At 36.4% G+C, this 15775-nt stretch overlaps 1 protein-coding gene across 1 annotated transcript in view; it reads left to right on the top strand.

Moving 5' to 3' along the window:
- PCSK2 (proprotein convertase subtilisin/kexin type 2) overlaps positions 1-15775 on the top strand; it is a 114160-nt gene that overhangs the window by 58391 nt on the left and 39994 nt on the right. The window contains exon 7 of the mRNA XM_087716839.1: positions 12045-12121. Coding sequence (XP_087572965.1) covers positions 12045-12121 — 77 coding nt within the window. The remainder of the gene's footprint in view (positions 1-12044; positions 12122-15775) is intronic.

Genomic DNA, 15775 nt, shown 5'->3' with positions numbered 1-15775 from the left:
AGTTAAGATGACTTTTAGTTACACTCGCTGGATGGGGAGAATGGAGTTTCCACTTTGTCTACCATTGGCTGGAAACATTTAATTCTAATGAAAGAGATTCAATAGAGAGATCTGAAGAACCTCATCAGAAAGCGAGATTACTTATATTCATTCAATAAGAAGGAATATGAAACAGTAGACTGAATGGAGAAGGTTTAGATTATTTTCAAAATACCTAGTATGACTGGGACAAATACTGGGGGTGAGCTAGATGGACCAATGGCATGGCTTTGCAAGTTGGTGACTGCATTCCTCCATTGAATTAAGCCATAATCATTTATTGAATAAGAGATAAATAGGGAATTTCATACTTTTATTATACATATTTATTTATGAAATTGAGCCAATCACCTGAAAGCAGATAGACTCTAGCCAGCTTATAGAATATAAATTCATAATGTGCATTAAAACAGCAAGTAGAGATAAAAGACTAAAATTATAGAATTATGGAAGATAGTCCATCTGGGTAAGCTTATTCCTAAAGACCTTACAAAAGGACCATGTTTCTACCTGCTTCTGAAAGGTCATAAAGATGGGGTTCATTTGTCCTTCAGAAGGCAACTGTGAGCCCTAAGTAGACCGGGTCAGGAAACAGGCATTAAAAGAATTAGTGAAACTCTACTTCAATGTTCATTGTAATAAGAGACACAGTGGCTCAGTGCTTAGATGCTGAGCTTATTGATCAGAAAGGTCAGCAGTTCAGTGGCTTGAATCCTTAGCACCGGATAATGGAGTGAGCTTCCATTACTTGTCCCAGTTTCTGCCAACCTAACACTTTGAAATCACATAAAAAATGCAAGTAGAAAAATAGGACCTACCTTGGGAAGGTAACAGCGTTCCATGCGCCTTCGGCATTTAGTCATTCCAGCCACATGACCATGGAACATCTTCGGACAGCGCTAGCTCTTTGGCTTTGAAACGGAGATGAGCACCGCCCCCTAGAGTCGGGAACAACTAGCACATACAGTATGTGCGAGGGGAACCTTTACCTTTACCTTACTTCATTGTTGTAGGCTAAGTTAAAAGAATTTGAAAGCCAAAGGATCCAGTTTGGGCTTGCCACTGTTGAAATACTTGTGAAAAACAATGAAGTCTGGTTTTGTTTTGTTTTGTTTGGGTGAGGGTAATAACATCATTTGAGACTGGGGAAAGGGACAGTTGGGTCAAACAATTTAAAATGGTATCACACTAAGTTACAACCTAATCAACCATTATGAGTTCATCTAATGTGAGAATCCAAGTGGTGTCTACCAATTATTTTTTCTAACTGAAACTGCTTCTGTCACAACAATCATTCTGGAGAGATGCAGCATGAAATCTTTCTCTTCCATCTTTTTGACATTTTTTCTGCCCAACAAGAACCAACTTCAGAATGTTGAGAAAGAGATATGCAAGGTATTCTTCAACCATTGGGACAGATCAACTTCCCAAGTTCAGTTAAGAAGAAGCTTATGATTATTACTTGAAGAAAATCAAGCAGGTTTCATGAGAAATGTTTGGATAAGAATAACAGACAGGTGATTTTAAAATTTAAGTGGACAGGGGGAAAAACTGAGTGCAATATAGATGTCCATACTTTGGTAAACTACCATAGCCTCTTTAAACTGAAAAGATGCACAGCTAAGCCATCTTTTTTTTAAACAAAAAACCTGACACAGTTGCTGACTAACACAGCCATTTACATTTCTCCCTATATCCCAAATCTGTGGCATTGTGAAAAGCTTCAGTAATGTCCATCAACCTGTTGACCCTTGGAGTACCATTTGTTTCTACCTTCTCTGCCTAGAAAATGTGCAACTGCCTAAGAAGAGGAAAAAGAATAAGTTCCACAATGGGCATTTTGTGCATGGTCTCTTCAAACCTAGAATGAGCTACAGTTAAGGAGAGGTTAAGTCATATACATCACATCATCTGAATGATTTGAAACCACTTCAGCATGAGGATTCTCTTTCCTTCTTCTCCTTCTCAGTTTTTCTTGAATCAACACCAGGCTGAACCTGACTTAGCATCCAAACCTAAGTTTATTCAAATTGTCCAGCAAGGTGGGAGATACAGGGACAAGATTTCTAATCCAACTAGGCAATGAAACTTCTCTATTAGAAAACTAATATTTATTTTCTAGCACCTCCATCTTTCACTAAGATAATTTGTCAATGCCTCGGGAGGGGAGAGAATCCTGAAGAAATTTAAGTCAGGAAAATCATCCAGCTGACAGCTTGAAATTAAAGTGTTATCTAAAGTAACAGCTGGAGGAACAATGAGAAAAAGCTTCCCTGCTATACTACACAATATAACTGCTGTTGTATTCATGTTGTATAATTGACTTTCAGTTATTGTCTCTCAGTTGCACTTACTCATTTATTGGAAGCAGCTCCTGATAACCAAAAACTAAGGATGCTGAGATAAACCAGCACAATTGATATCTGCAGCAGATAGCATATTCCCATTGGTGCAATTACCCCAAAATTAGTCTGTTCCATCCAATTTGCTTTCCTTTAGGTGGGGGAAAAATTCTGAAACCAGATTGCAACCCTATGCATTTCTTTCATTGAAATTTTGTAATGATTTACAGTTATATCCAAGTTGCCTTTGGCACAAATAATTAATATCCCAGTCTGATTATTTTCATACCTTTTGGTTTGGTGGAACAATGGCTGTTTTGGAAAAAAATAAAACAACATGGCCTACATAAAGGCTTAAAAGCTGTAAAGAATTGGATACTGGCCTTTTACAGTGGCATCTGGATTATTAATATTTAAATCAGACCATTTATTTGTTTCTTCATTTTAGTGGATCAATTTTGTCTTGAAAATGAGAGAATGTTGCTGCTGGGTGTAAGTGTTAATTAATATATTTTGACTGATGCCATATGACTTACCTTCGTTGGACACTTTCATAAGAAAAACAATAAAAAAACCCTTCAGTTTAAGAACTTTTGAAGACTAAAAGCTCTAAATAGACATTCAGCTATTGCTATTCTGCATTGTTTAAGGATGCATAATTGGGCATCTTGTGCAAACGCAGCCCAGAACAGGAGCTTGAAGGGGTCATCTTGACATTTTCCCCATCCCACTAGTTTTCAATCACTTATATAACTTCAAGGTAGAAGTGGCTCAGCAGTTCAAAAATCTGTGAGCATGAGCTGAATGACTGAGCTCCCATCAATTTGTCTCAGCTCTTGCCCACCTAGCAGTTCGAAAACATGCCAAATGTAAGGAGATAATAGGTATCATTTTGCTGGGAAAATAACAGGGACATTAAAGGAGCCATCTGAGGTGATGGATAAAGGTGATGTCACCAGCTGATCCTTTCAACTTAGAAGAGCCTTGGTAGGTGCTTCCAACACAAATGCAGTAAGAATAGTAGTAGCTAGAAAAGAAACCATTGGGTGTCAGACTGAGACACAGATTATCTCTTTGAAGGTAGGGTAAATTAAAAGTCTACCCCAAAAATGGCTTAAGGAAGAGACAAATTTGGTTATCTTCTCTCTGGATCATTTGCAAAGGAGTTGTGTGACTCTGGGCTCATTACTCTTTCAGCCCAATCCATGCCTCAGGATTGTTATGGGGAAAAAAGACAGGAGTACTATGTATGCTGTCTTGAGCTTCAGGAAAGACGGAATGAAAATGCAGCTGTTACAATACACACAAGGTTTTACAAGGATATTTGGAAGATAGCATCATGGTTAACTGGTTGGAGAAGATCAGTGTTTATATCAATACTGAAGAAAAGTGATTCAACTAACCTACATGAATGCCATTTCAACAATGATTAGTCACCAGCCTGAGGACAAGATGCTAGATTTTTTAGAACTATCTCAAAAATCACTATGAGTCAATATTGACTTGATGGCAAATAACAACATCCAATGTGTATTTTATCCAACATAAGGAAATGGGATTTAGCAAGTTCTCTAAGAACACACTAATGGCACCAGTGTCAACAGTTGCAGAGAATGACCTGAATTATTGATAGTGTTTATTTTAAGTGTCTTCTCCTAAAAAAAAAATCATCAGCTTTCTCCGATGAGCTGCTCTATGTCATATAGTTTACAGAATAAGATAACCATCTGTGATAGCTGTGTCTTTGCTTAGACCTTTCCTTTTGTAGTGTTCAAGGTATTGATTGAAGGTTGAGCAGGTGGGAAATGCTGCATATTTTGAAAACTGTATGTCTACCGAAAAGGTTTTACACTGATAAAACGTGCCTTGACTTTCAAAAGTAGATTTTTTTGTGAATTTTTACCAAAGTTCTTATGTCAACAAGCCACAGTAACTGCAGAAGAAGAGAGGTACAGTAAGCCTGAGATAGGTAATACGTTTTGCAAAAACAAAAAAAGATGTGGAATTGAACTTGATTGCTAGCTTCTTTCTGCAGGCAGGAGTTCTTATATCTGAATGCTCATTTTTTAAAACAGCATCTGTAAAACCAGCATTCTGAAGGAAGCTAGGTAAAAGGATGCTGCTAGAGGATTACTATCTTAAAAATACATGATTTTTTGGTTTTATGCACTTGTTTGAAGCACAGATAGTCTTCAACTTACACGCATTCATTTCACAATTGTTCCAAATTACAATGGCACTGAAAAAAGTGACTGTTGACCATTGCTCACACTTACAATTATCCCTATGGTCACAGGATCAAAATTCGGTCCTTGACAATGGCCATGCATTTACAGTGTGACCTTCCCAGCTGACTTCTCATGTGCAAAGTCAATGGGAGAAGCCAGATTTGCTTAACGATAACATGATTCACTTCACAGGTGCAGTGATTTCCTTAACAGTCATGGCAAAAAAAGTTGCAAAATCAGGCACAACTCATTCAACAACTGCTTTGCTTAGCAATGAAGTTCTAGTCTCAATTGTGGTTGTAATAGTCTTCTTCTATTTGTTTTGCCCATTTTCTCAAGATGGCCCATCACCCATTCCGCCCTATGGAATACCATTTCCTCTGGGTTGTATTTGGCCTCAACTCTATTCTCCTTTAGAAAAGCTTTAAAACCTTGGCTTTTCAAAAAGGCCACAAGCCAGGGTGATAGGTCATCCCACGATTGATGATGAGTGGTTGGAATTATCTTGTTTATATATTTCCCTAACTAGCACATTGGCATTCATGCCTTGGTTGTATCTTCTTATGATGTATCTTTTTATAAAGTATCTTAAACCTTGTTAGATTTGGCATTACAATTTATATTTACCAACAAAGAAATAAAGGGAGACTAGTATAGATCTATTTCAAGCTATTTAGCTCTAATCAGCTAGCCATACTCTTCTGGGAAGGGTATGGCTAGCTGATAAGAGCTAAATAGCTTGAAATAGATATATACTAGTCTCCCTTTATTTCTTTGTCGGTAAATATAAAATTTAACACAAAAATAGTTTGTAGCGAAAGCAGCTGCCTGCAAAAGCTTCTGGATTGGGGCTGAAAGACAAAAAGTGGAAGTACCAACTTACTGGTTTGCTCTGAAATACACACTCACCCATATTTGTCCAGGTACAAGCTGGGTACATTTAACAAAGACATTCTTTCTTCTCTGTGCTTTAAATTTCATGAATTATAAATTCTTTTTTTTCTAAGAGGAGTTTTTCTTTTGATCATTAAAATATCAGCATAATGTATTCCATGGTTCACTTTTTAGTTCATAGTACTCACACAAAGCCATTAATTTTGTCAGGCAAAACCTCTCTGAGATAAAAGACATTCTGGAGGGAATAATAATGCTGTTCTACAATGAAGAAAAAAACATTTATTATAAAAAATGAACATGAGGAGAACAGCTGTGTGTTTTGTGCTGATAAACTGTTGGGGGAAAGATTGAATGAAAGCAGACTGTGGTGGAGAAGAATGCTAGCTGCAGAACTTTATGCATATCAACTGAGAAGTGTGTGCTGTTAGTTGCAAAGTCCAACTCATCACGATCCCATGGACTATGTTCCTCCAGGCCTTCCTGTCCTCTACCATCCTCTGGAGTCCATTTAAGCTCATGCCTACCACTTCAGTCACTCCATCCAGCCACCTCATTCTCTCTTGTCCCATTTTTCTTTTGCCCTCAATCTTTCCCAGCATTAGGCTCTTCTCCAGTGAGACCTTTCTTCTCATTAGGTGGCCAAAGTATTTGAGTTTCATCTTCAGGATCTGGCCTTCTACAGAGCAGTCAGGGTTGATCTCCTCTAGGAATGACAGGTTTGATCCCCTTGCAGTCCAAGCACCATACTTCAAAGGCTTTGTGTACCAATCTGTGTACCAATCCTCAAACATTTTCTTCCCCTTCCGTAGAGATGGTGACGTTGTGTGCAGCAACATATGACATCACTTTGGAGGAGGAGGAAGACATAGGACAAAAAATAAGAATGCATGTGAAATGCTTCAGATTTAGTTCTAAACAGAACATGCAAAACATCCCAAATGCTCCCTTTTCCTGGGATTGCATGTGGCCCTTTTGAAAAGTTGTAGGTAGATGCTACATTCCTGCCTCCAAGTATTTTTAAGCACCTTTTTGGAATCATATCAAAAGAACTTGATTGTTTCTTGCTGGATCAGAATACAGGTAAAAGGAATTTTTTGTCCAGTTGGCCAAAAACAGAAATTAAATCCCTGGAACTGGGAAATGAAGTTCAGATCTTGCAAAGATGTCCAAAGTGTTCCTTTAGGAAAACTACACACCAGGGAAATGGAAGTAAAATGAATAGACATGTGTTCAGTGCAGGAGATTTTCATCCCGTCATCCCTATTGGTTGCCCATGTATTATGATCTTCGGCTTCAGGTATTCAGAATGGAACCTTGGGTGCTGTATACATTTCTCCAAGAATGCAGACAGAACTAGTTCTTCTTTCTCAGCTGTAGGAAGAAGACAATAGTAAATCATTTCTGTAAATGTTGCACATGCAAGGAAAATACATGGATTTCTCTAGGCAATAGCCAGGAGTCAAGATACAATGTTTATAGTATTGTATATAGAATGTATATAGTGTTCTTATGAGCTATGTTATGAGCTATGAATATGGGCATTTTTGATTGTAAAGTGATTTTGCTATCAAATTTAGAATATGTTTTTAACTTTGGATATTTTCTTTTTGTTTCTTATATTTTGTATTTCACTCTAGGTAGTCACTCCAGCAGAAAGGCATGATATCGAGTAAAAAAATAAATACTGCTTATATTTTGGATATTTGTTGTTTTGACATAGAACATATTACAAATCAATTGAGTTGAATTATTTATCCTGTGGGAGATTCCATACTAATGCTCCTTCAGTACCTTTATTCAATTACTTGCAGCTTATAGTTTCCATTGCTTCAGTGCTAAACTGTTAAATGTCAAAATAATTATCACAAGTTGCTTTAAACATGCCAGACAAAATCCATCTCCTTCGGTATGGGACAAATATATGCATCCAATATAATCAGGTCTTCTTTGATACCTTTCTAAAGCAACCTAGAAATTAGAGCAATCCCATGCTTATTTACTCAGTAATAAATGCTGCTGAATTCATTTGGAATTTCTTCTGTATAAAAACACAGAATTGCTGTGAAAAGCACATCATATTTATGGATATCGTAATTCCTTATGATCTATAAAATACACCCGCTAAAATCAGAGTAAACAAATAAGCATAGTCTAATGTACTTGTACTATGAAATAAATTGTTTAAACCATATACAAATGTGGAAGTAATATATATTCAAGGATGTTTAAAGTAACAAATATAATACATTTTTATAATTCAATATGATTACATTTCACAAAATGGATGTTTTTAAAAGGCATTCATCCCCCCACCATTTCTGAATGTCGTTATAGCTGAAGGTGAAATGAATTGCATGTTGAATACAAGTTTTACAAATTAAAAAATTGTATACCGAATAAATAAGATCCCAGTTTTCCTTTGATAGACATTGAATACCTAACCTATCCACCAGCCAAGAATGTGTCTGAAGATACTAAGTGTTTTCTGGTAGTCTTGTTTGGACAAATGTATTATGTTGCCTCTAGAATGGCTTTTGGACAGAGTCCAGAAACTATATAGGTCGTTAAAAATGAATTTAATCTGGGACTAGATGATGCCTACATGGTATACCATCCCTGCTTTGTGTGTACTGCTTCCAGTTTCTTTTAGAGTCAAGGATTAGGATTTTGACCTCTAAGACTATCAGTGATTGACACCTTTTTGATGAAAAAGATTTTCATTTAAATGTTTGCAGGGTGGAAGTAGGACCATTTTCAGACATGTAAGAGAATAATTTGAGAGTTTTGTTTTGCTTTTTAAATGCAAGAGAGATCCCTCTCTTGGGGTCTACATTGTCATTTTTATCCGCTTCCCTAACTCACAATGGCAAGGAAACTGCTGTCTGTTTTCAGCAATTCTAGCCAGAAGGGTCCCAAACAGGAGCTGTGGTTGCAAGCTGCTTATCTCTGACAGAAAGGAAAGCCATCTAGGTCAATGTCAATTAGCCTTGAGGGTAAAAGAAGCATGATTTTACCTGAGTTTGGCTTTGAAAATCAAAGGACAAGGCAATTTAGTTTGAGACAAATTGGGTTTAGAAATTCAATGAGGGAGGGAGCTAAATCTCAAGGCTTGCTACTGCTTCATTTTTTTGGCAGAATGGGATGAAAATGACAGGATTGATAGATGTGTTATAGAAAATTAGCTCTACTCACCTTCAGCTGAATAGCCTCCAAGGTTTAGATTCAATATCATTCAAAAGATTCCCCAGAACCAATTATAAGACAATGGAATCAGGGCTGAGAAAAGCACAGTGGTTTTGAAATTATCCAACAAAGGAGGTCTCTTTGTCTCTCAAAGGACAGCTACAGGATTTAGGTCTGACTAGCCTAAAGAAAAGAAGAATTTGAGGAGACATGATAGCAGTATTCCAGTATTTGAGGGGCTGCCACAAAGAAGAGGGGGGTCAAATTATTCTCCAGAGAACCAGAGGGCAGGACAAGAAGCAATGGTTGGAATAATCAAAGAGAGGAACAACCTGGAATTAAGGAGAAACTTCCTAACAGTTAAGACAATTAACCAGTGGAATAGCTTGCCTTCAGAAATCATGGGAGCTCCATCACTGGAGGTTTTTAAGAAGAGACCAGACAGCCACTTATCTGAAATAATATAGGTTCTCCTGCTTGAGCAGGGGTGGGATAGAAGACCTCTAAGGTCCTATTCTATTCTATTCTGTTCTACTCTATTCTATTCAAAAATAAGAGCTTTCAGAATTTAAGAATTTAAAAAGCAAACTTACCTCCACAGCCCAAATCACTTCATCAAAACAAATCTTCATTGTTGTACAATCCCTATTTGTTTCTCTGCATTGAAATAAACCTGTTACTCTGCATAGATAGATTGATTAAAATGAAGCTTCATCAAAGCAAAACACATCTTTGAACCTCCACAGCAGACTAATAGCTTCTCTCTATTGCATGTTCTAAAGTTATATATATGAAAAAGGCTCTCCTGTCTGTGACTTTTTTGGTGTGGAATTATTCTCCCAGATAATTTTGCAGTTTCTAAGGAATCTTCAGTGCAGTCATTCAATTGTGAAGTCATCAGGACTGTAGTTGAAACTGGATATAGTTCCACCTTGACATGCATGCATCCATCCTGGCATGCAATTCATAGGGACAGATTGAAATTAAAGAAAACTCCCAAGATATACATTTACTTCTTTGAAGCAAAAGCTACTTCATCATTCCAATCAGTTCAACAATCACTCGGCTAGAAAATCTGCCAGATATGGGTTCAATGTATTTATTTATTTATTTATTTATTTATTTATTTATTTATTTATTTATTTATTTATTTATTTATTTATTTATTTATTTATTTATTTATTTATTTATTTATTTATTATTTATTTGTTTATTTGTTTATTTATTTATTTATTTATTTATTTATTTATTTGTATTTAATTTGTCAACAAGGAAACAAGTATGAAAACACATGAAAAAATGACACAAATAAATGAATATAAGTAAGCAAAACATAGCCATAAACTACATAAAATGAGTACATATAAATGGAGACACTAGGACAGGGACGGTAGGCACACTACCCTTTAGAGACCTCTTAAGAAATGTGTAAGGTCCACGGTAAACAGCTTAAGGTAAAAGGTATGGGGGTTAGAGGAATTAACAACAGGCTCAAGTAGGGTATTCCACACATTTACTACTCTGTTGCTGAAATAGTTTTTCCTCCAAGCAAGATTAGAATGGATTACATTAAGTTTGTATCTATTGATAGCCCTTGTGTTATTGCAGTTGAAGTAAAAGTAGTCATTAACAGGTAGGACATTACCTACTTTCCATTTCTCGGCCTTCATTCAGTTCATCATTGCTATGGAATAGCATATGGAAAGTATCTCCTGATTAAGAGAAAGGACAGATAGAAGTGAGAGTTATGTTCATGTGGACTATACCACGCTCCAGATCTCTGGGTGACCATCCCCAGTGATAAATTGTGTGGGTCTGTTTTTTCATTCCTGGCTGGGATTTTTTTTTGGGGGGGGGGGTCATTTTCACCATTTTTTATTCTTCATTTTTTTTAGTTTTGTATTTCTTGTTTTTAGTGTTTTTATTTAGTAATGAATACCCTATTCAAATATTGTGTTATCAGACCAGAAACTATCATGGTCACCTCCTGATTGCTATCCTGCTCATAAAATTGGAACCATCATAATACTTGGGTTTCCATCTTCCAACCCATTTAGTCAGACTATCCCAGTGTCAAGAATTTTCCTAGAATCAACATGGTAGCAGACTATGGTTTTAAACACTGATAAGGACACCAAAGCTATTTTTGTGAAATATCCTGGTGGGAAACCAAGCTGACATGGTCCAAGGTGAAACAAGAAGCTTGCCATTCGCAAAGGGCACATGTCCACACATGTACCACATTGTCACATTTCTGTATTAAAATCATTCAAATGTCTTAATAAAAAAAAGTTCTAACCAGCTATCCGAAACATATAAGAAATAAGGCAAATAAATTTTCCTAGAATGGGAGAATTCAAAGGGTTTGCAGGCAAAAGCACAGGGTATCACACACCTTAAGTGAAAACAGAAATGTCTGGGAGTAATTTATGAACTAAGAGCTTAAATTTGGCACAAATCTGTCATTTGTTAAGAGGAAAATTCCAGCAAATCAAAGGTGGATTTAATTTCCTCTAGTCTGCTGAGAATCTTACTATGAATAATACATGTTTCTTTTTAATTTGTTATTCACAAACACTTCTGCCTCTAGTGAAATCAAATGTATAAATTTAATTATACATATTTGGTCATTTGTTTTCTCCATTGTTTATGTCACTACAATCACATTGGAAAGCATATGGGCTCATTCTTTGTAACCCCCCTGTAATGGAGGTATTCAGAATAGAGAGGAAAGATTTGACTTTTTTGGGCAAAGAGAGACAGAAAGGAAAATACTGGCCTCACCCCCTCTCCACCCCCATTAGTTCCCTGACAAAAGTAGACAGGTCCAGCTGGATTCAATCATGGATTACTATCAAAAAGACGAAACCTCTTTGTACCAAGCTCCTTTGCTAGCCTTAGCCATGAAATGTAGGGCTTCAGGTAGCAGGCTCATAAATAATTCTTTCTGTGATCCTATCCTTGGAGAAATGAATGGAAGAACAAATATTGGCATGTAAAGTTTGGATGCTGTAACTGAGATTTGGTTTCTTCTAAAATGTCTGTAGGATTTAATGTAGGGCCCAAAGGAATTCTTCTAACTAAAAGTTATGGTAGCAGCTGACCTTTGCTTTCTAGTATACTACCTTCCCTCTCTCCCTCTCCCCCCCCTCTCTGTTTAATAATAATTTAAAAAGTCATTCTCAATGAATGGTCAGGTGAATTAAAAATAAGAGCCTGTCAGGGTATATACATTGGGCCAGATGAAGTACAAATTATACCCAAGCTGAAAATAAGTTTCTTAACTATTCATGCTTTTCTTGACTGCAATCAGTCATATATGTGGTATTAACCGTTTTTATTATTTGTTTCCCAGAATGCTCAAGCCAGCTATGATTTTAGCAGTAATGATCCATATCCATATCCCCGCTATACAGATGATTGGTTTAACAGGTAAGAAATTGATTCAAATCCCTTGCTTGTCAGGAATTTATCACCCTACTCAGACTTTTACTGACCTGGAGGAATGGTTCAAGACCACTGTTCCACAACCTTTACAAACTTCATATTTTATGAAATCAACATTCAAATCAAGATTCATAGACCCATTATTATGTGGCTTTTAGCTTAGTTTGTGGTCTGAATTCAGCCATTGTGAGCTCTGTGCATTATAATGTAATGTATGGGTTGAATCTAATAGCAATAGCAATAGCAATAGCAGTAGACTTATATACCGCTTCATAGGCCTTTCAGGCCTCTCTAAGCAGTTTACAGAGAGTCAGCATATTGCCCCCAACAACAATCTGGGTCCTCATTTTACCCACCTCGGAAGGATGGAAGGCTGAGTCAACCCTGAGCCGGTGAGATTTGAACCGCTGACCTGCTGATCTAGCAGTAGCCTGCAGTGCTGCATTTAACCACTGTGCCACCTTGGCTCTAGTATGGCTTAATGGATAACTCATGTCTATGGAGATTCTCAGTCATCCAGGTCATAGTTGTCTCAAAGGTGCTTTTTTAAAAGGCAACTGGACTGTGTTTTTCCTTGAGGAAGAGGACATTTCACTTCCCATCCAAGAAGCTTCATCAGTTCTGACTAGATGGTGGTGTTGGGGTGGGGAAATGGAAGGATTAGTTCAGACAACTCATTATTTGAGATAACTCATGACAATGCTATGGGTAAATCCAGTCAACATCTCACTATTCATGTAGGTGCTGGAGACTAAAAGTTCTTTCCTTTCTTAAAAACATGAGTTATTAGGAAAATGAGATACTTGTGTGATTTGATGTCCATGGTAAGAACTGAAACAAGATATTGCATTATAGTATTGGTATGATGAGAAAGAAAATAGCATTTGTGCCTTCACTACATAAAACTTTGGGCTTGCCTAGGAAAGTTTGTAGCCAAGGATCTCCCTTTTTGCAAAACGAAAAAAAAAGAAAAGGCACAAATGAGCCAACATTCTCACATGGAATACCTGGGCCTGCAATCCATTTTAATTTCTGTATTGAACCCAGTCTGTTTACTCTTGAATTTTACCAGACTGCCAGGGTAAGGTGTACTTGATCTATAATTGCTTATAAACAACACTAAAAGGCAGTCTATGGATCCGGGCTTCATTGGAATCTCAATCCTAGGTCTCTGAGCACTCCGGGAAGGCATATTAATTTTACTCGGCATTCTTTCTATAAAATCCACTTAACTTAATTGGACCAAGCTTACATTCTCCGTTCTTTCCATTAAAAAAAAATCTTTCAAAGAAATATCTTAGAAATCACATCCTCTAGCATAGACATTTTTCCCCTGGGTAAATCAGAAGCTCACAAGCCAACAGTATCTTTGCTTTCAAGAGAAGTTGGCAGGAACCTCTTTGATTCATTTATCTACTCCTGTCACATATTGTAGAAAGAGTGGAAATATCTTTCCTACATTTTCATGCAGCATTTAGTGGAGAATTGCTCGGAAGTAGTGGCTAAACGCCAAATTAATTAGCAATTGCATAGGTATTTTTAATCAATCACCTAACAAGAAAAGGAGTCCAACATTTGTTATCTACTGAAGTTCTGATCTTGTTACTCTTATGGGACAAAAGGTAATATTTACATGAATATATGCTTTCTTTTCCATGAAAGTAATCAAAAACATTAAGCAGATATGGATAACCTGAGCTCCTTCATCTGATTTAGATTATAGACCCAACAATCTCATACCATTGAGCATGCTGATTGTGGGAAATTAAAATCTAAAATATCTAGAGAGCACCAGATAGCTGGTGCTAGTTTGAATTTTGCAGCCCTGATCTGATAGTTTTAACAAAAGATGATTTTGGATCAATCAGTATGTGTGTCTTTTTGTTGTCTAGGTTAGAATGTAACTTTAAAATGACAAGTGATTCCATGAGGCTATTAACTTGTGGTCTAAGGCAAAGGGAACTCAATATGTTTTTTTGCTATTGGATAGAACTACTGGGCTGAAAGAAAATTAATATTGGGTAGTGCTACAGGACTTCATGACCACCAGATGATATAAAAGAGATACAGTGCAAAAAGCCCTAAATCTTTGCTGCCATCCTCTGGTCATATAAATATTTACAGTCCAGAAATGACTAAACTTCAAAACACAATAGGTCTTTGATTGCAATGGTAGAATATTTGTTTTCTTATATTTATCTTTCAATGGTTCAAGAGCTTCGCTCATGAATCCATTTGTGTGAGACAACAAATATTTTGGTGCATTGGAAAATATCAAAGATAAATTCCTACTCAAAGACTCGTTAAAATGAACCTTGTCAGACATCAACGGGGCTTATTTTTAAGTAGAATGCTCAATATTACACTGTTAATTCAGGGAGAAAAGTATGAGAGAAGAGTAATATTTCTCTAACACCATAATCAATTCTACTATAGGGGAAGTCAGAATTATAAATGAAATGAGTAATTTGCTCATTGGTCTTGAATGTATTTTTTATTTTGGCTCCTATACAATGTTTATTATGATTGATTTCCCAGCCATGGATTCTATATATATATATATATATATATATATATATATATATATATATATATATATATATATATATATATATATATATATATATATATATATATATATATATATATATATATATATATATATATATATATATATATATATATATATATATATATATATTTCTTTAAAAATCAACTATACATAGACTCATGCCTCCAGGCAGTTGCTTTGAAAAATGGCAATGAGTTCTCTCATTTGCAGTTTCTCCCAAAGACTGATTTGGCTTTTGAGGGAGATGGGACGGACACACACACACACACACACACACACACACACACACACACACACACACACTAATATATCTATCTATCTATCTATCTATCTATCTATCTATCTATCTATCTATCTATCTATCTATCTCACAGAAGTGAGTACACCCCCTCACATTTTATAAATATTTAAGTATATTTTTTCATGTGACAAAACTGAAGAAATAACATTTGGCTACAATGTAAAGTAGTGGGTATACAGCTTGTATGACAGCGTAAATATGCTGTCCCCTCAAAATAATGCAACATACAGTCATTAATGTCTAAAGTGCTGGCAACAAAAATGAGTACATCCCTAAGTGATAATGTCCAAATGGGGCCCAAGTTTTTCCTCCCTGGTGTCATGTGACTCATTAGTGTTACTCATTAGTTTCAGGTGTGAAGGGGGGGCAGATGTGTTAAATTTGGTCTTATTGCTCTCACTCTTTTACATACTGGTTACTGGAAGTTCAAAATGGCACCTCTGGCAATGAACTCTCTGAGGATCTAAAAAACGAATGTTTGCTCTACATAAAGATGGCCTAGGCTATAAGAAGATTGCCAAGATCCTGAAACTGAGCTGCAGCAAACCCTGGCTTTGTGTCTAATGCAGGATCAAAACTCACAATCTCCCAGTTTCTAGTCTGATGAATTAATCACCACACTAAAGTAACTCTCTTTTCCACTACACCAAACAAATTTTTATGTAAGACAATATGTAACACTAGAAAGTGCCTCATACTTTTACACAGGCCTCAAATACTGAACAATAGATGCCTAGCAACATAGGATCTCTGGCTGTTCCTTTAA

This window comes from Thamnophis sirtalis, unplaced genomic scaffold, assembly GCF_051295495.1.
Source record: "Thamnophis sirtalis isolate CommonGarterSnake01/CBP01778 unplaced genomic scaffold, rThaSir2_p1.2 scaffold_5, whole genome shotgun sequence".
Classification (NCBI taxonomy): domain Eukaryota; kingdom Metazoa; phylum Chordata; class Lepidosauria; order Squamata; family Natricidae; genus Thamnophis; species Thamnophis sirtalis.
The sequence above is the reverse complement of the archived record's forward strand: the minus strand, read 5'-3'. Positions and strand labels throughout refer to the sequence as shown.